This window comes from Molossus molossus, unplaced genomic scaffold (assembly GCF_014108415.1).
Source record: "Molossus molossus isolate mMolMol1 unplaced genomic scaffold, mMolMol1.p scaffold_m16_p_4, whole genome shotgun sequence".
In the NCBI taxonomy this organism is placed as follows: domain Eukaryota; kingdom Metazoa; phylum Chordata; class Mammalia; order Chiroptera; family Molossidae; genus Molossus; species Molossus molossus.
The window spans coordinates 128,546,864-128,568,313 of NW_023425377.1; the positions used below are offsets into that span (position 1 = coordinate 128,546,864).

At 47.9% G+C, this 21,450-nt stretch overlaps 1 protein-coding gene across 1 annotated transcript in view; it reads left to right on the plus strand.

Annotated features, from left to right (window-relative positions):
- ZGRF1 (zinc finger GRF-type containing 1) overlaps positions 1-18,617 on the plus strand; it is a 49,800-nt gene extending 31,183 nt beyond the window's left edge. The window contains exons 16-27 of the mRNA XM_036282294.1: positions 2,373-2,516; positions 4,060-4,174; positions 5,285-5,547; positions 7,009-7,168; positions 9,303-9,380; positions 9,579-9,726; positions 13,271-13,398; positions 15,394-15,517; positions 16,670-16,846; positions 16,976-17,110; positions 18,036-18,297; positions 18,451-18,617. Of these exons, the coding sequence (XP_036138187.1) occupies positions 2,373-2,516; positions 4,060-4,174; positions 5,285-5,547; positions 7,009-7,168; positions 9,303-9,380; positions 9,579-9,726; positions 13,271-13,398; positions 15,394-15,517; positions 16,670-16,846; positions 16,976-17,110; positions 18,036-18,297; positions 18,451-18,617 (1,901 nt within the window). The remainder of the gene's footprint in view (positions 1-2,372; positions 2,517-4,059; positions 4,175-5,284; positions 5,548-7,008; positions 7,169-9,302; positions 9,381-9,578; positions 9,727-13,270; positions 13,399-15,393; positions 15,518-16,669; positions 16,847-16,975; positions 17,111-18,035; positions 18,298-18,450) is intronic.
- The last annotated feature ends 2,833 nt before the right edge of the window (positions 18,618-21,450 follow it).

Here is a 21,450-nt window from a genome sequence, read left to right on the forward strand (position 1 = left end):
GAGGGTGCGCAGACTCCTGTCGTCGCTCTTGCAGTAGATGTCTGCTTGCAAATCGTGGTGAATGCTGAATAAAGTAGATATTAGCAAAGGGAATAAATTGTTTAAATACATGTTACCTCAGTTGGCATATTTTTAAATAAATTAGGTATAAAATATACTATAATATAGCTTGGCTTTTTCTATAGTTTCCTAAACATGTTTACTGAAATAATAGTTCTAAGGGTATTGATAAGAGTTAACATTAAAAAAAAAAAAAAGATTTTATGGCTAAATTTTGGAAAGTGCTATGTTAAACTATGTATGACCTCAATCCAAGATTTTTCCGAGCCTTATATTTGTTGCTGTGCATTGGACTTTCCAAGACGGGAATGTAGCTCAGTGATGCTTGGTCAGTTAATTTTAAAAGTTGTCTAAAGTCAGGATTATAAAAAATGCATGTGGCCCTGGCCAGTTTGGCTCAGCGGTTAGAGCGTCAGCCTGCGGCCCAGAGAGACCAGGGTTCGGTTCCCTCTAAGGGCACGTACCTCGGTTGCAGTTTGTCCCAGGCCCTGGTTGGGTTGTGTGGGTGGCAGCCACTCGATGTGTCCCTTTCACATTGATGTTTCTCTCTCTCTCTCTCTCTCCCTCCCGCTCTGTCTGAATAAAAAATGGAAAAATGTCCTTGGGTGAGGATAAAAAAAAAAAAAAATGCATGTGAACATTAAACATTTTATCTTAAAATTTATGAATTTTTAAAAATATGTTTTTTATTGGTTTTAGAGGAAGGGGGAGAGAGAGAAACATTGATGTAAGAGAGAAACATCCATCAGTTGCCTCTGTCTGGTACATAACCCGACGTAGATGGGGACTGATCTCGAACCTGGGCGTGTGCCCTGACCGGGAATCGAATCAGCAACCTTTTAGATACGACACTCAGCCACCTGAGCCACGCTGGCCAGGGCTGAGTATATTTTTATTTAATGATCTTTTGACCAAGAGTGAAGGTTTTTTGTTCAGAAGGTGGGTTTTGATGGAGTCCTCTCCATCGTCCTTCTGTGAACAGGAACCACAGCGCACCAGCCATAGACATGGGCAAGAACTTAGACATTTCTGAAACAATGTAAGTAGAGAATGCTTTAAAATTTTCACTCTCTTTTCTAGTGTTTTATGGTGATCTCATCTGTACTTGAGTCAGAAGCATTTTTTGGTGTTTTGGGTCCCTTTCTTTAAAGTCTCTGAATTGTTCACTTAAGTTTTCTTAAAATAATTTTTCCTTCATACTCAGTGATTCAAACAATAAATGATTAAACTGTATAATTATAACAACAGATACAACTGGTATAAATAACTTTTACAACAAATGCAGTTGACTCTTTTTTTAAAAACTTACCTTCTTTTTTCCTTAATTTGTTTTTATTGATGTTAGAGTGATGTGAGAAAAACATTGATGGGTTGCCTCCTGCATGCATTCCAACTGATCCAACCCAAAATCTGGGTATGTGCCTTGACCAGAAATTGAACCGGTGACCTTTCAGTGCAGAGGGTGATGCTCAACCAACTGAGCCACACCAGCCAGGGCGACAGTTGGCTCTTTTTAAGTGTAAATGCTGCTGGTGGTGGGAATAAGTCATGCTCAGGTGTCCTGAGCAGTGGCTGTGGGCGCACAGCGTGCTGTGGAGGTGGGTGGGCAGCTCTACAGGGAGAAAGCACACTGTGAGCTGCTCCATAGACTCAGTGTGTGGAGGTCTGGTAAGAAAACATGGATTCCACCCATGGGTTTCTGACCTTATTTGAGCATGGAAAACCACTGTGTGGTAGAGCATCTCTCTAAAACAGCACTTGTCCAACGGTGTGCTACAGGAATTTTTAAAACACACGGGCTCTAATCTCTTTTTCCTTAGATTGTCAAATAAAAAAATGATAAAAACCAACACAACAGCCATCTGGAGTGAGTGAATCAAATTGTAACCTTTTTTTTCCTTGTCAGATTGGGAAAAAACCTAATTTTGGTGTGCTACAGAATTTCTGTAATTACTTTATGTGTGTCATGAGATGAAAAAGATTGAAAATCGCTGCCCTAGAGTAATAGTCTACCTTGGGAAGTCTGGTGTAGCTATAAAGCTGTTTTAGAAGAGAAAGATGAGTTAGATGTTGTCTTTGCTTTAATTATACTTTCTTATGGTGATAAAATAACTTTAACATCGTAAAATTAATCTAGTCAAAAATGTGGAAATGAAATGTTACATGTTCAGGTCCTAGTTTGGGTGGAATCTTACAGATGGCAGTAACTAATTCTGTTTTCTTGAGAAATAATGAGGGACTAAGCATCTGAGAAATCCAAAGTAGCTCTGGACTGAAGGTAGTTCTGAGTCCTTTAAATGTGTGTTTTTCAGATGATCTGTGGGTGGTCTCCAAAACCCTGGACTTTGAGTTGGACACTTTCATTGCATGCAGTGCTTTCTTTGGGCCAACGTCTGTCAACGAGGTGGAGCTGCTCCCTTTGAAAGGCTACTTCCCCTCCAACTGGCCAGCAGACAGTAAGTATCGCCATGCCCGCCTTAATTTATATTAGAAGAGAAGCAGCCATGAGCCACACTGAGCAAGAATGCTAACTTGTGTGGAATTGTTTGATTAAAGCCAAGAAAAAGCACCTGCTTCTGCCTCCTGCTGTTGTGTCCCTGCCTGAAAAGGTGCATGGCAGTTGAGTATGTAACTATTTCTGCAGTTCAAGTCCCAGAGGGCTATGAGTGCAATGAAATCTTGTCCCTCACTTAAGTATTTTGTTGAAGTTTAATTTCCACAGCATATACCTGATTTTCAAATAAGAATTTTGTCAAGTAAGTTCTTGTATCACGTTCTAATTCTCTGAGTTTATTTAATTCCCTTGGTATATTATTCTAATAGGGTATGTTGTAAAGAAATTATTTATGTTTACATCAAGAAGTTCTCAGATTTTGCAGGAGATTTGAGAGCAGTTGAACAGGAGGGTGTTTTTTTTATCCTCACCCAAGGACATTTTTGCATTTATCTTCAGATAGAGCGGGAGGGAGGGAGAGAAACATCGATGTGAGAGAGACACATTGACTGGCTGCTACCCTCACAACCCAAACTGGGGCCGGGGACACACTGCAACTGAGGTACGTGCCCTTAGTGGGAACTGAACCCAGGACTCTCTGGTCTGAGGGCCGATGTTCTAACCACTGAGCAAAACCAGCCAGGGCAGCAGAGTGTGTTTTATTTCCAGGGGTGCTATCATCTGCCCTGGGAAGCTCTGGGTGAGGCACAAGGCCACAGCCTGACTCACTGAAGGAGCTGAACCTACCCTGTGTATGAATCTGGGCACCTGCATTGTCCGCTCTGGAGTAACTTCTGAGGCCGGATTCGGTCATGACTAAGACACAGTATTCAGTGACTCATTCCAGTATCTCATTAACGTTTTATTTATTTCTTTAAAAGAATAGTTGATTGATTTTTAGAGAGAGAGGAGGGGAGAAGAGAGAAACGTGACTGTGAGAGCGCAACATGGTGGGCTGCCTCCTGCCCGGAGCCCACACCCAGGCACGTGCCCTGTCTGGAACGAACTGTCCAGATGTACAGGGCCCACCCACTGAGCCGCACCTGCCAGGGCTCGCATGCGGGCTTCACGGCCATGTTTTCTGTCTGAACTCAGTAGGCCCACTGAAGCCGTCACCTAGTTAAGTGGACATTTGTCACTTTGGATGCATCCTCAGCACCTAATTTCCTGCTTCCCTACAGTTCCATGAAGTAATTGAGGGGGAAATGCAAACAAATGATTGAAAACGGCACAGATGTTGCAGGCACAGGGCAGTGTGCCGACTGGACGGCTGTAGATGGCGGTCGCAGTGTCTGTCCGTCAGCTACTATGCCGGGCCTTGCCCCTTGGGGTGCAGCGGGACCCGCACAGGGCGCATGCGCAGAGGGCAGGTGGCCCGCGCATGTGCTGAGGGCTTGTTGGCCGTCCTGGGATTCGGGCAGCAGCCCGCTCTTAGTGGGCACGCTAGGGCGCTTACGGGCCCTTTCAGGCGCACTGAACGCTCGCTCTCTGCGTCCTCTCTGCAGCAGTGGTCCACGCGCTGTTGGTCTGCAATGCCAGCTCGGAGCTGACCACCCTGAGGAACCTGCAGGACTACTTCCGTCCCGCCGCTCTGCCGCTCACCCCGCACCTGCTGGCAATGTAAGGCCTCGCGTGCGGGTCCTGGGGCTTCGGGAACAGGGACCAAATGCGGACGTGAAAATGCAGTATGAGTCCGTTCGGAAATTTTGCCGGCAAAGTTTTGTCTTTCGGAGACTCTGAGAGTACTGTCTTTGTCAGTAGTTGAAAATTAAGAGAGAAAGACAGATGCACATTGTTTCCCATCAACACCCATCTGTTCCCCCATCTGTCTGGACGTGGTGGTTGGGGCTCATAAATGCTCCTGCAGTTTTCCCCTATGTCAAGGAATGATTTCTTAAGGATCATTTGAGTATTGATTTTTTTTTAATTCATCTGTATTTTTATGCTACAAATTACTTGACATTAATAAGAATTATTTTACAGTATCAAAGTGTCATTTTATATACCTTAAATTTAGTGTTATATGTCAGTCATTCATTTAAAATTTTTTAAATAATTATTTTACATCCTAAATCCAATATGTATATTGGTACTAGTTTTATTCTTGACATAATCTGTATCTCATTTTTAATTTTTCAAGCACACATGCCCCCTTTTAAAGAATTGGAAGTGACATTTTATTAAATTAATGAAAATGACCAAAACACTAGTCTCGAATTTAGAATGTTATAGTCTATCTGGTAGAGGTTTGTTTTTCTTATCACAATGAAGTCCTAGGTTAAAATAAAATCAATATAATTTCAATATGTTGTTTTTCTACTTGGAAATAAATTCAGTATTTATAGAGCTAAAGCCAGCTTCTCTCTGACAGTTGTGTCAGTTCTGAGCCAGCTTGGGCTTCAGTGTCGACGTCCCATTGGTGCTGAGCACTTTGGGGAAAACATTTAATATTCCGTGTCTGTGTGGGTAAATTAACCTTCCCAGTATTACTGTGAAGATTACAACAAATAACATATGCCATACTTAGCACAGTGTCCGCATGTAGCAAGTATTCAACAAAGTAGTTCTTTTCTCTCCTACCCTCTCCAGATTGGAGTATACATACATCTGTGCCCACAGAAAGATGTCCTCTGAGATGCTTATAAAGTGAAGGTTAGGTTATAAATAGGTCTACTCACCTATTTCAAACCCCTCATTTTTCTTTGATTTTATTGGCTGCCTTTTTACTAGGTCTTCGTCAACTACCGTTAGCAGCAAGAGAGGCGATAAAAGAACGTTTATCCCACCGGCCTTCTCAAGTCCCCACACAAAGTGCGACCTGCCCAGCCTTGGAGCAGCTCTGCAGTTAGCTAGTGACGTAATCCAGGCACACAAGTTGAACGAGGACCAAGCTACAGCTCTCACCCAGATAGCTCGGATGGTGGCGTCACAGGGACATGCGGAGGATGAGAAGGGGCTGTGCGCCAGCACCCCCCCCATCACCATCATTCACGGTGCGGAGCGGGAAGGGTGGTGCTGATCACGCTTGTTGTGTGCAGCCCGTCTGCGGTCAACGCCTGGTTGTGTTCAAGCCTCTAGCTCAGTCTGCCCCTGGTGAGGCGCGGTTTCAGAAGAACTCTAGAGAGATGTAGGCTGGAAGAGCACACTTGAGGGATGAGTAGCGCTGTGCACCCATCCCCCAGTCACAAACACAGTAGAGGAGTCAGCTCTGATGAGCGAAGCCTTTATGAGCTCCTGGTCAGCCCTGGGGCCAGGTCCCTCTGGCTGGACAGCTCTGCGCTACTCCCTGCCAATCTGCTTTGTGTTTCAGCTCAGCCAGGGCATGCAGTTTTCAGTCTTTGCTGGAAAGGAGCAGTGTACCCCCAGAGCCAGAGGGGAACTGGCTCAACCAGAAGTCTCCACCCCTGATCCCCGATTGGTTCATCCTTATGCAAAAGAGGACTCCAAAGTGTCAAAGTTTGATTGATCCAAAAGGCACTATCCTGATTGGTCAGAGCTGCACAACTCATATTGGAGGGGGAAAGCCATTCCTATTGGTTGAAGTAGGATCTCAGGACTCCTCTGTAAGGCCTGGCTCAGATGGCTGACACAGGACAGGCAGGCAGTTCGGTTCAGGCTTCTCCCTGAAGTCCGGTGTATGGGAGAGCCCCTGTGTAGAAATGACTGCAAGGCTCTGTTTTTTTTAATTTGAGTCCAATTAGCCACCAGAAGACCTTCTTAGGTGTCTTCTTTCTCAGGGTTCACACTTTATATTTCCACTCAACTAATTTTACCAAAACAATCTGATTACATCCTTTTCAGTGCTTAAGGGCCTTCAGGACAGAATCCAGTGTTTTAGCCACAGCAAGAAGAACCCTTGGCACTTGCCCCCTGGCCCTCGGCAGCCCCGTCCCTGGCCTGTCTGCTGCAGCTGTAGAAGTGACAGCTGCGTGCCCCTCTGGGCTCTGCCTGCGATAACCCTGTGCTCAGGGTCTGCGACGCTCCCCTGGGGACTCAGTTCTGCTGCTCGTTTGTAGAACGGTCCCCACCTCCGCGAGTCAGGTGTTCCTCCTCTGATACACCCACACTGTGACTCACACGCTAATTACCTCTTATTCAATGTATTGGCTACATTCATACCATTATATAAGTTTCGGGAATACAAGGTGTGATTTGACATCTGTGTACTGCAGTCTAGTTTCCTGCCATCGCATTCATTTGACCCTTTGCTGACCGCCCCCCCCCCCCCGATTGTATCATTGTTCCTTTTCTTGTCTGTGTTCCCAAGTAGACTGTGGTCTCACTAAGAGGTCTTTGGTTATGTATCTACTGATCCCTGTGCTGAGCACTGGATCATGTTTTTTGAATGGATTACTTAAATGAGGGAGAGAGGGAGATAGTGAGATTATTTCTTGTGCTTTCAGAAATTTATTTATGTGATTTCTTTATTTTTCCCCTTTCTTCCAAACAATTAGGTGTTTTTGGAGCAGGGAAGAGCTATTTGTTGGCAGTGGTGATTTTGTTTCTTGTGCAGCTATTTGAAAAGAGTGAAGCTCCTACAGCTGGGAGTGCAAGACCATGGAAAGTTCTGGTTTCTTCCTCCACTAATGTAGCTGTGGACAGAGTGCTCCTTGGGTGAGTATGGCAAGAGTGTTGGTGTAGCTTGTTGAGAGGCTGTCTTCCTTGGGCCCAGAAATGCAGGGCCTTTGTCTCTGACTCGAGCAACATCAAGACAGTAAGAGGCTGACTTCCTAGTTTGTAAGTTGTAGAAAATCAGACGGTGTTGGCACAAGGATAGGATACCCCTCATGCAGAAATCTGAGTCCAGCCAGGAGCACGTGGGGCTGAAAGGTGTATTCCCACTGGGATGCTGAGTACGGGGCCCTGACCACCCTGACCCAGCACAGGCCTCAGGGTCATGTTGGCAGCCTCGCCTGAGGAGCCGGTGTCTCCCCCCAGACCAGGAGCCTCGCTCACAGAATGTTATAAACTCCTGGGTCCCCAAGCTCCGTGTTCCTCCTACAGCTCAGCCCGCTGCAAGTGCAGAGCCCCTGGACCCCTGCTCTTCCCGTCGGACTCAGGGCCCACAGGAGCCAGCACAGATACATGTCTTTGCTGGTCCTGTGCTCTGAGTAGAAGCCCTCGCCCGGGCCTGTGGCCTGGGAAGGAGCTGGAAGTGCAGAGGTGCACACAGGTGAAACGGCTGAGAACTCAGTTATGTTTCTGGTTTCAGGAAGAGGGCTCTGAAGAAGGCAGCAGCACGGCCTGTTCTGCAAAGTTTTTGTGATTGTTTAATATTGTATTGAAAATGTAAACAAGCCCTGCCGGTGTGGCTCAGTGGTTGAGTGTTGACCCAGCACCAAGAGGTCAACGGTTTGATTCCCAGTCAGGGCACATGCCCAGGTTGTGGGTCAAATCCCCAGTGGGGGGCATGCAGGAAGCGGCCAATCGATATTCTCTCTCATAGATGTTTCTATCTCTATCTCCCTCTCCCTTCTTCTCTCTCTAAAGTAAATAAAGAAAACAACTTTTTTTTTTAAATAGGTAAATAAAAATGTAAACAAGCCCTGGCCAGTTTTGCTCAGTGGTTAGATCATTGGCCCTTGGACTGAAGAGTCTCAGGTTCGATTCCTGGTCAAGGGCACGTACCAGGGTTTCACGTTCCATCCCCAGCCCTGGTCGGGGTCCTACAGGAGGCAGCCAATCAATATGTCTCTCTCACATCGATGTTTCTCTCTGTCTTTTACTCCTCCCTTCCACTCCAAAAAATCAATGGAAAAATGTCCTTGGGTGAGGATTAAAAAAGTGAACAAAAGATTACATAAGATTTTACCAGTATTACAGTGTTTAATCTGAATTTCAACATAGATGACAAAGTTTGATTAGGAGAAATAATTCCTTATGTATGAATGTAGACTTTTTAAAACAAACTTTATGGTAAAAATATGCAGTCTACATAGATACTATGTTTCTTTACAGATTTTTTTTTAAAAATTTTATTTTTCCTTTATTGATTTTAGAGAGAGAGGAAGGGAGAAGGAGAGAGAGATGGAAACATCAATGAGAGAGAACATAGACTGGCCGCCTCCTGCATGCCCCCACTGGGGATCAGGCCCACAACCTGGGCATGTGTCCTGACCAGGAATCGAACCGGCAGCCTCTTGGTTCATGGGTCAATGCTCAACCACTGAGCCACACTGGCCGGACTCCTTACATATTTTTTATACATACACATACTCATTTTGTTTTCCAAACTTGGTATGAACAGTATATATTGTTTTATGTCCTGCTTTTAAATCTTAGAAAACATAATTTTTATAGCTCTGTTACATGCAGTGACTTGCTTATACCATACTTCAATTAAGCAATACTTGATTGGTTGGTTCTTTCCAAATTTTCCCCATTATATGTAACATTGTGACAAAGACCCTTAGACATGAACCTTTGTCTCCGCTTCTGTTTCTTTCTTAGGAAAAGGCCCTTGTCCTAGAATGAAAGATAGGATTGTCCTGTGTGAGCTCACCCTTCAGAAAGACTCCCTGAGTAACATCTAATGAGCTCTTGGTGTAAAATAGTGCATATTTTAAAATCCTCTATAAGAAGTATTATCTCAAAAACTCTTTCAGCCACATTGCGAAGCATTTCACAGTGAATCATGTAATTAAAAAATAGTTACACAAAATCAGTTTTAATAACATGAATATTACACGAAACTTTGTTTTATACTGTCTAAATAATCAGAATCTGTTTTACCTTGTTTTGTTTAAAGGCTCCTCAGTCTTGGATTCGAAAAGTTCGTCAGAGTTGGGAGTGTTAGGAAGATTGCCAAGCCAGTTCTACCCTACAGGTGAGATGCTTAATCCCCAGTCACAGGCTGCTCACAGAAGTGTGATTTTAAATAGCTCTTACTTTGAACTTTGGTTTCTGAAGAAGAGTAGAGAAAGCCTTATCTTTTTTTTGGTTAATTTAGGAAATCTGTATTTAACTGTTTCATAATGTCGTGGAAATGAAATAAAGAGGGTGTTTCTATGTTATTCTTCATTAGCTTGCATGTTGGCTCAGAAAGTGCGAATGAGCAAATAAAAGAGCTGCAGGCGCTGATGAAGGAAGATCTGACTCCACAGGAAAGAGTCTGCGTGAGGAGAAGCATCGAGCAGCATAAACTGGGGACCAACAGGACCCTGCTGAGGCAGGTGAGGGAGCCAGTGTCAGCTCGCCCCTTAGTCCACCGAAGCTGTTCAGACCCTCTTCGTCCAGCTGATGGAGAGGTGTCCTGTGGAGAAGGCAGTTGGCGATCACAGCTCAGGTGTAACCAAGGTGTGCAGGTGTCTGTCGGGCACACTTTGTTTTACTGCAAAGCAGTACGAATTTGTGAACAGACACACCTGACCATGACTGAGCCACCTTCTCCCTCCTCCCCGTCGGTGTGTCCTCCCCCTCCTCCCCGTCGGTGTGTCCTCCCCCTCCTCCCCGTCGGTGTGTCTTCCCCCTCCTCCCCGTCGGTGTGTCTTCCCCCTCCTCCCCGTCGGTGTGTCTTCTCCCTTCTCCCTGTCGGTGTGTCTTTTTGGTCCTGAAGAGGGAAGTGAGAAGGTAGCAATGTAGTCCTGGCAAGTTAAGTGAAACTCCGTTTTTTTCTAGGAGAAATAGACCCTGGGCACAATATCCAAGTGAAATGTATCTTTGGTGCTCCCTCAAAAGCCAAGCCTTTCAGGGTGTGTCTGTACCCAAGAGTCCAGGAGGCTCAGACACTTGTTCTAGATGTTGGGAGCCCACACTGGACATGTCAGTTCCCAGCTGGAACAGCAGCAGCATCACCTTCCTTTGCCAAGTTCTGATCCAGGGCAGCCTGGGCGCCAGCTGGTGGAGAAAGAAATCACTTAGTAGCCTCCTGCTGTGAAAGGAGAGCTGGGGAGAAGCAAGGGGACGGAAGGAGAGGGTTGTGGTGTGTTGGACCATGTAGATGTTGGTTACTTTCTGCAAGAGATTTGAGGAAATCAACCTGTTTGGGACTCTGTATTTGTCAGCTATTGCTGAAGTAATGCTGCTTAACACAGAGAAACTCTGTTCCTCATGACAACAAACTTGAGACTCCTCAGGGCAGTTGATGTGGCTTTTTCTGAGAACAGTTGCCTCTGGCAGATGATGGAAGTGCAGAGGGCAGGCTGGACCACAGTGTCACACAGCTTCTGCTCACGTCCTGCTGCTAGCATCTGTGCCCGGGACAGGCCACGTGGCCCAGCCAGCACCCTGGCTCAGTATGCGGACTGTGCCCACTTCTGTGTGGGGCACTGCAGAGTCACAGGGCGGATGGGAGGAGGGGCCTGGTGACCACCTGCCACAGCTTTGGGTCCAGAAGTCCTCAGAAGGTTCGCACCAGCCTGCTGAGCCTGAGTTGGTGTTGGCTTCACTCCCGCCACCAACCCGCAGGGCTTCATACGGCTGTGGTCAGTCAGCACACAGTAGCTGTTCATGTAAACTACCATTTTACTCGCTGAACATCATGTTGCTATGAAGATGGTTTCCCTGATAAGTCTCTGTGTGAGCCCGTTACTGTGAAGTGGTGTCTCCTGTTCTCACATGAAAGCTCTTTTAGAGGAAACGCTTTCTTAAGTCTAACGGATTCCCAGCTACACATTCAGACCTGACACATTCCTCAAGTGACATCTTTTTTTTTTTAATCCTCACATGAGGATATTTTCCCCATTGACTTTTAGAGAGGGAGGGAGGGAGAGAGAGAGAGTGAAACATTAATGTGAGAGAGACACATTTATCAGCTGCCTCCAGCACAACCCTGACCAATTCCGGGAATCAAACCTGTAACCCAGGTACGTGCCCTTCACCGGAATCGGGCCTGCGACCGGAATGCGGACGCTCCAACCACTGAGCCAAACTGGCCAGAGCTAAAGTGACACCATTATAGTAAAACTAATTTTTTAAAATGCTTCATAGTTAATCACTTCTTTTGCTGTCTGAATCTCAGCAATGTAATGATAAATTAAAAGATACAAATAATATTTTTTTAAAGAAAAAACTTTTTTATTTTTTTGTATTAGGTATTTTTTAAAATAAAAAATTGCTTTCTGATTCACAACTTCAGGTTCTCATGCCAGTAGCAGGAACCAGGTGAAGAATGGTGGGGGAGGGGCCGCTGCACAGCCTCCGCCCTCTACTGGGTCCACAGGCTGCAGGTTCCAATGCAAAAGGCCTTCAGGGCTTTCGTTTTGTGAAGAAGAAAACCTAACTGACAGCTATTATGCGCGTTGGATATTACTTACCATTGGAGAAAAGAAACTGCTTATTATGTTTTCCTGCTTCACAAGACGCTAGAGGCAGCATTTAACTGTGAAACACATCTGCTGTCACTCACCTTTGTTGACAGAAGGTATGGTCAGTGTGTGTGGCCTGCCCTTGCTGCCAAGAAATGTAATTATGCTTCAAACTGTGAGATGAGAAAGAAATAAATGTCTCTGTGTGCGTATGAAATGTGCATATATGTGTATTTGCGCTTGTGTGTGTGTGTGCACGCACACAGCATATACATATACACATAGACTACTAGGCCAGTGACCACATCTAATTAGAAAATTCATTGATTTTCATCTTTTATATTTAGTTCCAGAGATTAAATACTAGCTTTTATCAGGTTTTTTGCCTTGAATAATGGTATCTTGGTATAATATTTAAGTCTGTAACAGTAGCTGTAAACTTACAGCTACAAGTGCATTGAATGTGCTGTTGTTCAGAGTCAGTCGGCTGTGTTTCCCTTCTTAGTAATTCAGGTTACGAGTGTGCTTGACGGTTGACCAGTCCGTTCATCAGCGTGTCCAGTGTGCTCCGTGTAGAATTTGGCCTGTGCTGTGTTTATTCAGCCTCATCTAGAAGGATGAATATGTATGTTATCCTTGACATTTAATAACCCCAGGTATTGCCCAGCTGGTGTGGCTCAGTGGTTGAGCATCGACCCAGCACCAAGAGGTCTCTGGTTTGATTCCTGGTCAGGGCACATGCCCAGTTTGTGGGCCCGATCCCCAGTTGGGGGTGTGCAGGAGGCGGCCAATTGATGTTGTCTCTCATTGATGTTTCTCTCTCTCTCCCTCTCTCTCAAAAAATCAATAAAGAAAAATAAAAATAAAAAACCCGGGTATTATAATACCTTACTCTTGAATGTCAAAATGTGCCTTTTATTAATAGGCTATGGCTTAAATAGCTGTATTCTGTAATTGCCATTTTTTTTTCTTTTCTTTTTTTAAGCTGGGAACAGTGAACGAAGAAAGGGCCTACGATAGAAGAAGCAACAGGAGAGAGATTAGACAGGGTTGCTTTGGCTCTCCAGAAATGTCACAGAAAAGAAAGAAACAGGCTGAGCTGCTCTGGCTCACTGAGAAGTCAGAGAAAGGGGGACCTTGGGGACAGGTTCAGGGGGTTGGCCTGGGATGAGCTGCCGCTGCCCATTGCCCTCCTGGTAGCAAGTCTTGTGGGGTCCTAGAGTTCAGGAGGTGCACGCCCGTGGGGGAGGAAGGGGGCGAAGAGAAAGATGTGGGCATGCTCCTGGGGCGGGGGTGGGGGGGCTTCGAGTTCATGTCTTATGTGGGAATAGTGGAAATGTGGACATAGTGATCTGTCCTTTCTGATTGTAATTCCACTTGCAAGTTCTGGTTTTACCTGCAAGTTCCTTGGTAAATGCACCCTCTCATTTTTTCGAGTATCTGTAACTGTAACATTCTCCCTGTGCGGAAGGTCCCCGTGGTTGGAGTCACCTGTGCGGCCTGCCTGTTCCCGTGCATGAACGAGCTGAAGTTCCCTGTGGTGGTGTTGGACGAGTGCAGTCAGATCACTGAGCCGGCCTCTCTCCTTCCCATCGCAAGGTGCCTGCAGTCCTTCCCCCGCACTCGGTGTCACATGGTCCAGACATCTCCCCAGTTCAAATCTGAGAAGAGTCTTAGCAATTCAAGGACTAAACTGATTTTTTTTTTTTTAAGAATGCAGAGGGAAATTGGGGATGGGGTTAATGTATCAAAATCGTGTTAGATCTCAGTTTAGACATCCGGATGGCGTGACCCCTCTCTAGCTGGGATTCCTCTAGAATCCGAAAGGTGCCTCTTCGGCCCTTGTCTGACAGCCAATCCGGGATGTTCTCCAGTTGCCTTACTTTCATATAAGCTCATGTTCACTTTCTGAAAATGATTTTACATTATGAAAGGTATAAAGTATGTAAAGAAAGATAAGTTGAAAATGACAGTTTGTCTTAAACTTAGAAGACTGAGCTGTCTCAGCCACTGAAACGGTGCTTTCAGAGCATGGCTCACTAAGGGTCCTGCCGGCGGCTGACGAGGCCTGTCCCAGGTGAGAAGGGATGGTGAGCGGGGTGGGCAGGCTCCTGCGTCGCCAGGCTTTCACTGTGTAAGCTGAGACCGTCCTGAGCAAAGGGGAGAGTACCTGGGAGCAGGAATGGAGGAATGCCAAGGCCCCGCGCAGAGGGCGGAGGAACCACACATTGTCCATGTGCTTCATTAAATCCTCAGCACAGCCACGCAGGGTACTACCACGCCCAGGCTCCGGGCAGAGCACTGATGCCTGGAGAGATTAAATGACTTGCTGTGTTCCCAGACCCAATCCCAATGTAGGGTGCAGGGGGAGCTCCCCACACCTCCAACCAGCAATCCTCCGACACCAGCTGAGGGTCCAGACAATGCACTTCTGACGCCACCTTCCCACAGACCATCAGAGCCACAGGCTCAGGCTCCGTCCTGCAGGCCCACTGAGATGCCGGCAGCCCTGGGCTTCTGACCCACTGGGCACAGAGCAGGGGTTCCAGTGACCCCTCAATGCAATGCCAGTCGCAAGTCTGGGTTGTCAGCTGGGCTTCTGACCCACTGCGTATAGACCAGAGGCTCCCATGACCCCTGCTTGGGTTGCATTAAGTCTTCAGTGTACTCACAGAGCTCAGAGGAACATATTACCAGCTCACCAGTTCCCTGTGAGGCCCTCACTCAGGAACAGCCCCGTGGGATTGGTGCACAGGACAGGTGTGTGGGGAAGGGGCGGGGCTTCCAGGCCCTCCCGGCAGCCCTCTCCCCACATCTCCCCGTGCTCACCAACCCCGAGCTCCGAACCTTTTGTGTTTCTACAGAGTCTTCATTAGGTACACATGATTGATTGGCTCATTGACCACTGGTGATCGATTCAACTTCCAGCCCCTCGCCCCTCCCTGGAGGTCCAAGATTGGCCTGGGACTGAGAGTTCCATCCCTCCAACCACATGGTTTCCCTGGCAACCAGGCCCATCCTTAGGTGCTTTACAAAAGACGCCTCATTCACAGAACAAAAGACCTTGATCACTTTCAACACTTGGGAAATTCCAGGGGTGTCTGAGGCCATGAGCCAGGAATTGTGGGTGAAGACCAAATGTGTATGACAAAGAGATTTTGGTCATCTGAATGACCGAATATATATTTCTTATAAATTACAATGTTGCTGTTTTTCTACAAAGTTTGGGTGTTTTTCTCCTGTCTTCTATTTGGAGAGACATTTAGCCCCCGAGAGCTTAATTTACTAGAAGGAGTTTAAGCCAAATGACTTCTAAGAAAGCTTCTAAGTCTACATCTATAGATTTTAGAAATCATTGTTTCTCAAAGTGCGCTCTGTGAAATACTCTGTGCAGAGGAGGGGACACTTAATAGGCTTTATGTGGGAAATAAAGGATTTCTTCACTGCATAACTTCAGGCTGCTTGATTTACTTCCTAGCACTGTTAGCCGTGTTCCCGGGGACCGTGGGGGAGCCCTTCGCGTGCACTTTAGCACAGCGCCCTGCGCGTCATGCGTCCCCTGCTGCTCCGTCTGACTTCTGGGTTCTTTTCCAGGTTTGAGTGTGAAAAGCTGGTTCTTGTTGGAGATCCCAAGCAGCTCCCTCCCACCATCCAGGGATCCGACGCAGCTCACGGGAATGGGTTGGAGCAGACCCTCTTCGACCGACTCTGCTTGATGGTACTGCTGCTGCCCCACCGGAGGACCATTCCCGCTGTGCACTGCGCAGGCCGGAGAAAATGGAGCACAGCACCGAGCCCTGCCCTGAAATAGCATAACTGGGGTTGTTCAGAACACACTCCTGTTAAAGACAAGTAGAACCCACAGCTGAAGTGCCCCTTTATAAAATGAATCTTTTTCCTGTATATTTTAGTAGCAGGTAGAAAGTATATCGCTTTGCTCTAAAATAAAAAGCTATAATCTCTGTTATCATGCCCCTGCTTTAGAGCTGACCTTCTCAGCTGACTGCTAACAGGTGGCCTCCGCAGAGCATCGAACTGGCCACTTCACGTACGTGGTGTCCCTGCAGTCTGCTGGGCGGCCACCCTCCCTCTGTCTGGGTCCTGCACACTTCACCACCCAACAAGCCCCGCTCTGGCTCCTCTCCGCTCCTGCTGCCCCCGCAGCACCTGCACCTGTCTGCTCGCGGTCTGCGTGGGTCTGTCTGTTCTGCACATGTCACCAGTCTTACCACTCACGTCACGCAACATGGCCTGTACAGTGCGTGGCCTCCTGTGACTGGCTTTCTCTTCGCACATCCTTGAGTGTCTCCGATCGCAGCACATAGAAAGCTGTCACCTTGCAGGGCCCTCATTCAAGGGTGTGCGTCCCAAGGCCCCAGTGGACTGTTTTTCCTGTACACACAAGGCACTCGGTGGCTTCTGTGGCACATTTCAGATCCCCAGCATCACTGCTCTCGCACTTTGGGCCATTGTTAAGAAGGCCAGGTGGCTGGACACAGCCCTGTGATGCTGTGACGGCTCACCTGGTAACACGGGTGAGAGCCCGCCCGGCAGTGTCTGCAGGGAGGGCACGTGGACCAAGGGGTGGTTCAGGCCTGGGACAGCAGGACGGAGGGAGGCTTCACCTACCTGCTAGATAATAAGTCTGAGGTCTGACGCATTCTGTAATTTATAATGTTGTGGTGTAGTAGTCACTCACCATGAAAATACTTTTAGTAATAAAAAAACTTATTTTTTGGCTACTTTATCATGTTTCTAATTTACTAAGAGCACAATATGGCAATACTTTTAATTTTTAAAATATTGTTTTTTTCCTTCAAGAAAATAATGCTGTTCTAAGTTCTTATTTTTCTTCATTCAAATTTCTCAGGGTCACAAGCCAGTTCTGCTGAGAACCCAGTACCGATGTCACCCTGCAATCACTGCCATCGCTGACGATCTGTTTTACGGCGGGAACCTCAGGAACGGTGTCTCAGAGGCCGAGAGGAGCCCGTTGCTGGAATGGCTGCCAACGCTGTGCTTCTATGATGTCCAGGGACACGAGCAGGTGCGTATGTCAGTGTGGATGGCCCTGCACGGCTGGCTCCTGGTTAATGTTGGGTTCTGGTTTGTCGGACTTTCTTGGTCTTTCCTCGCCTTTCTGGGAAATGTAATTTCGGGTCTGTTTTTGTTCCAGATGGACGGAGGTAACAGCTTTCATAATGAGGCAGAAGCAGCCTTCACACTGATGCTGATTCAATCACTGGTGGCAGGCGGAGTCGAGGCCTCTGCGATCGGGGTGGTGACGCTGTACAAGTCCCAGCTGCGCAAGGTTTGTGCTGAATCCTGGGACGTCACTGTGCACCAGATACTGCAGAGTCCTACCGCAGGGTTCGATATTGCACCCGTAAGGGTTCAGTTTAGTGCTTGAAAGTCATTTGGGCCCTGCCGGTTTGGCTCAGCGGTTAGAGCATCAGCCTGCGGTCCAGAGGGACCCGGGTTCAGTTCCTGCTAAGGGCATGTACCACAGTTGCATTTTGTCCCTGGCCCTGGTTGGGTCATGTGGATGACAGCTACTCGATGTGTCACTTTCACGTCGATGTTTCTCTCCCTCTCTCTCTCTTCCTCTCTGTCCCTCCTACTCTGTCTGAACAAAAAGTAGAAAAATGTCCTCGGGTGAGGATGAAAAAAAAAGTCATTTGGGACCTAATCAATGTGTTCAAAAATAACTATTCTGACTTTTGTCTGGTCTAGCTTTTTTGCTGTATAATTAAATGTAAACCTAACAGGGTTTAATTGAATTCAGTTTACAGCTGTTGGGGCAAAAATGCAAATAAACAAATTAGAGGGAAGGAAGTATGGTGTGTGCTTTGTGTCCGGGGCAGATGGTGAGTCTCTCATCCAAACTGCTCTCGTCTTTGTTACATTTTATCAGAGAGTCAAAGACAGACACCAGATATTCGTGTACATGTGAGCCAATTATTTGTAACTAGATTTATTTTTCAGTGCTGTTCATGTTTCATTATTAATTTATCAGCTCTAGATTAGCACATCAGGTGAGCTCCCCAGCACTAGACATACCCTTTTCCGTGTTCCATGACTTATATTGCATCTAGTTATGTATCCGTCATTTTAGAAACTAGGCGAATCTATGTGAGTCACCAAAAAAAGTGACATCCCCACTTCAGTTGAACCGTGGTGTGAGTGGCCCCGTTTCTTCAAGGCCCCTGCTCGGTGACCGTCTCCCTCCCCTGCAGCTCTGTCACTTGCTCAGCACCGCGGACGCGGAGGGGCCCAGCCTCAGGGCCGTGCAGATGTCCACCGTGGACGCCTTCCAGGGCGCGGAAAAGGACGTGGTCGTTCTGTCCTGTGTGCGGACCAGGCAGGTGGGGTTCGTGGACTCAGAGAAGAGAGCGAACGTGGCCTTGACCCGGGGAAGGAGGCACCTGCTGATCCTGGGGAACCTGGCCTGTCTGCGGAGAAGCCGGCTGTGGGGGCGTGTGATCCGGCACTGCGAGGGTAAGTAAGGGGGGCACCGCGAGGGTGAGGGGGCACCGCGAGGGTTAGGGGGGCGCGTTCCAGCCGGGCGTCTGGCTGGGGCTGGGCTGGGCGTCCGAGCGCTGGTGTGGGCCCGGAGCCCGGAGCACGGCGCCTCACCGTCCGCCTTTCCAGGGAGGGAAGCCGGGCTGCAGCGCGCCAGCCAGTGTGAGCCGAGGCTGAGCCGGCTCCTGCGCCGCTACTCGGAGGAGCGAGCGGCAGCGAAGCGGCAGAAACGGAGCGGGCAGGACAGAGGCGAGGACGTCGGTCTGTCTGCGGACACTCCGGATCGCCTCACATGACACTTCTTACATGGTTACTGCCCAAACCCTGTTCCCAAAAATACTTCATGACATTTAATGACATTGAATAAGTACAGGTAAAATTTACTCTCCAGAAAGTGTACATAACTTATGTATATGGAAGGTAATACGAAAGCTTACTAATAAAAATTAATTTTTTATATAAATTAAGAATTTTCTTAAAAAATGTTTTACAAGGGACAGAGGGAAGACTTCAGGGTCACTTCAAGGTGAGTCTCTCAAAGGCCCAGCTGCTGGGACACGCTCTGCAGTGACACCGGTGCCCTGAGGGCTGAGCCAGCGCCCAGCCTGTGTGAGCAGGACACTGGCCACCAGGCCTTTCCTGAGCGCACAGAGGAGCGCCAGTCCCCTCCGGGCGGCCGTGCCCAGTAGCCCTGCCTGAGCGTCTGTCGGGTGCAGGAGGGAAGCACGGCCTCTGCTTTGTGTCCTCGCAGCCTTTTCCTGGGCCTTTATTTGCCTAATAGTTATCGGAGGACATAGTATATATTTAAAAATATACTTGTGAGATACATGTTAAGCATTTTTTATTATAAAATACTGCTTGTAGAAAGTCATTGCTAACTTACTGCATCTGTCTTTTTCTGTGCTTTTATTCTATATGTATATATGTGAGTAAATTAAACAATTTGTCATGATTTTTAGACATTATTAACAAGGGGACAGTGACTCATCCCATATGGAAAAATGGCAAGAGCCTGATGATCACTGATATCAATGAAGTCCTCACCAATAAAGAAATCTGTGACCCAAGTCACACAATGTTTTAAAGCTGGGAAAATTGCTTACTTGAATTACTTTGCAATAAAAATGATCAGTTAACCTCTATACAACTCTTCTTTTATGTTTGGGAGAAAAATTAAATCCAACAAACAAGACTCGTTTCGTAATCCTCCACCCTTGTCCCAGTGCCTGGCCGCCTTCTCCCAGCCAGAGAACTCGCACTGCCCAGCCCTTACCTGCCAGGCCTGCATCCAACAGGTGTGCACGGGACCTGAGTCCTACCGCCCGGACTCCCCAAGTCCTGTCTCTCAGCTGTGAGTCGGCCCTTAGCCGGCGGAGCCGGTCTCTGCTCCCAGGAAGACCCTGGGCGCGCGCACTCAGGTCTCTCCCTCGCCTCTGAGGGAGCAGCTGAGCCCCACCTGCGCCTCTGATGGCACCTGAATCCCCCCTCAGGTGCACAGCTGGATGGCGGAGGTCCCCGTCCAGTGACGACCGCTTTCCATAAACCCGCAGCCGCACACTCGTCCCCTGGTTGCTGTCATCGGTCCCTCCCCACTCTGCCTCTCCCTTGGCCAGTTTTCAAGAAGAGCTGCCTCTGGCCACGAGCGGGGAGGGCTTGGTTTCTCTGTGCCTCATCCCACCTTAGGGCTCTGCAGGCTGCCTGTGCCTCGCGGGTGCAGCCTCTGGCCTCTCCACTGGGTGCCAGTTGCACCTCCCCCAAGGGGGTGTCGGAAATGTCCCCAGACGCTGCCTCGTGTCCTGGGTAGGCGGGCCCAGCATCCCACTGAGCTCCTGTGACCCAGGCACGGCGTGGGGCAGGTCGGCACCACCTCTGCCAGTCATCAGCTCTGAAGCCTTTTGCAGACAGGAACACATGGGCACCTTCAGTAGAGCTCCCCACTGCCTCCACAGTGTTTTTGTCTAGAACACAACAGGTACCAATGCTGTGGTATAGAGTGGTTAAGGATTGTTAGCACTATTTTTGGGTAGGAGTGGCTGTATCTTTCAATTACCTAATATTTTTTCTAATTTTTACATATTCTTTCTTGAAGGCAAAAAAATTTTTTGATAAGCTGACATTCAGATTTTGGTTTTTTGGGTTTTTTTTCATTTTACTTTTTGATTCCCTTCACCCATTTCTCCTACCCCTAGACTCTGGCAACCACCAACCTGTTCTTTGTGTCTATGTGCTTGTTTTCTGTCTGTTTTGGATTCCACATGTCAGTGAGATCACATGGTATTCGTCTCTCTGACTCGTCTCACTCAGGACGGTGCCTTCAGGTCTGTGCTCGTCGCAAATGGCAGGATCTCATTGTTTCGTGACTGAGGGGCATCCATTGTATGTACATATGTGATGTGTGTGCACTTGTCCTCGTCACTCCCATCGGTGGACACGGGTTGCTCACAGGTCGTGGCCACTGTAACTAATGCTGCCGTGTCGTGGGGGTGCTGGCATTTGCATAGCTTGTATCTGTGCGTATAGTTTATAGAACGTAAGTTATAGTATAATAGGCCAGGTTCTCACACCTCGTTAACAGCAAACCCATCAGCATTGCAGAGTTGCTTCTGGGCCGAGCTTTGCCGTTTTTCCGGCTCACCTGCCTACTTCACGGTATCGGGCACCTCAGAAAAGAAACCGAAGTAGAGCCTGTGGACAAACGGGGAGCAGATGGGACGGGCTCCATCTGTCCTCCCTCCCTCAGTGGATGTGGTGTTGGTGGTTTCCTCTGAGTCCACCCCTCCCATCCTGGAGAGACCTGTTTGGACAGGGTCCCAGCATCACACCTGTCTGCTGAAGTGTCCCCCAGCCCTGTCGGCTGCACCCGGCCCTCCCCAGGCTGTCACCACACAGGGGAGGGCCTGCTCTCTCTCACTCCTTTCGAAGATCCAGCAAGAGGAGCAAGGGAGCTGCCGACGCCCCGAAGTGGAAACCTGCGTGGGTGGTGGTGACCCTAACCCTACATGTTCTTTTATGGAGAAGGCCTGCACATCACATGACATAGGATGAAATCTCCAGCTTTAACCCAGTCACCAGTTCCCTTTGCTTTACAGGGGAGGCGTGTGGGTTGATTCCGTCACAGAAGTAGTGCTG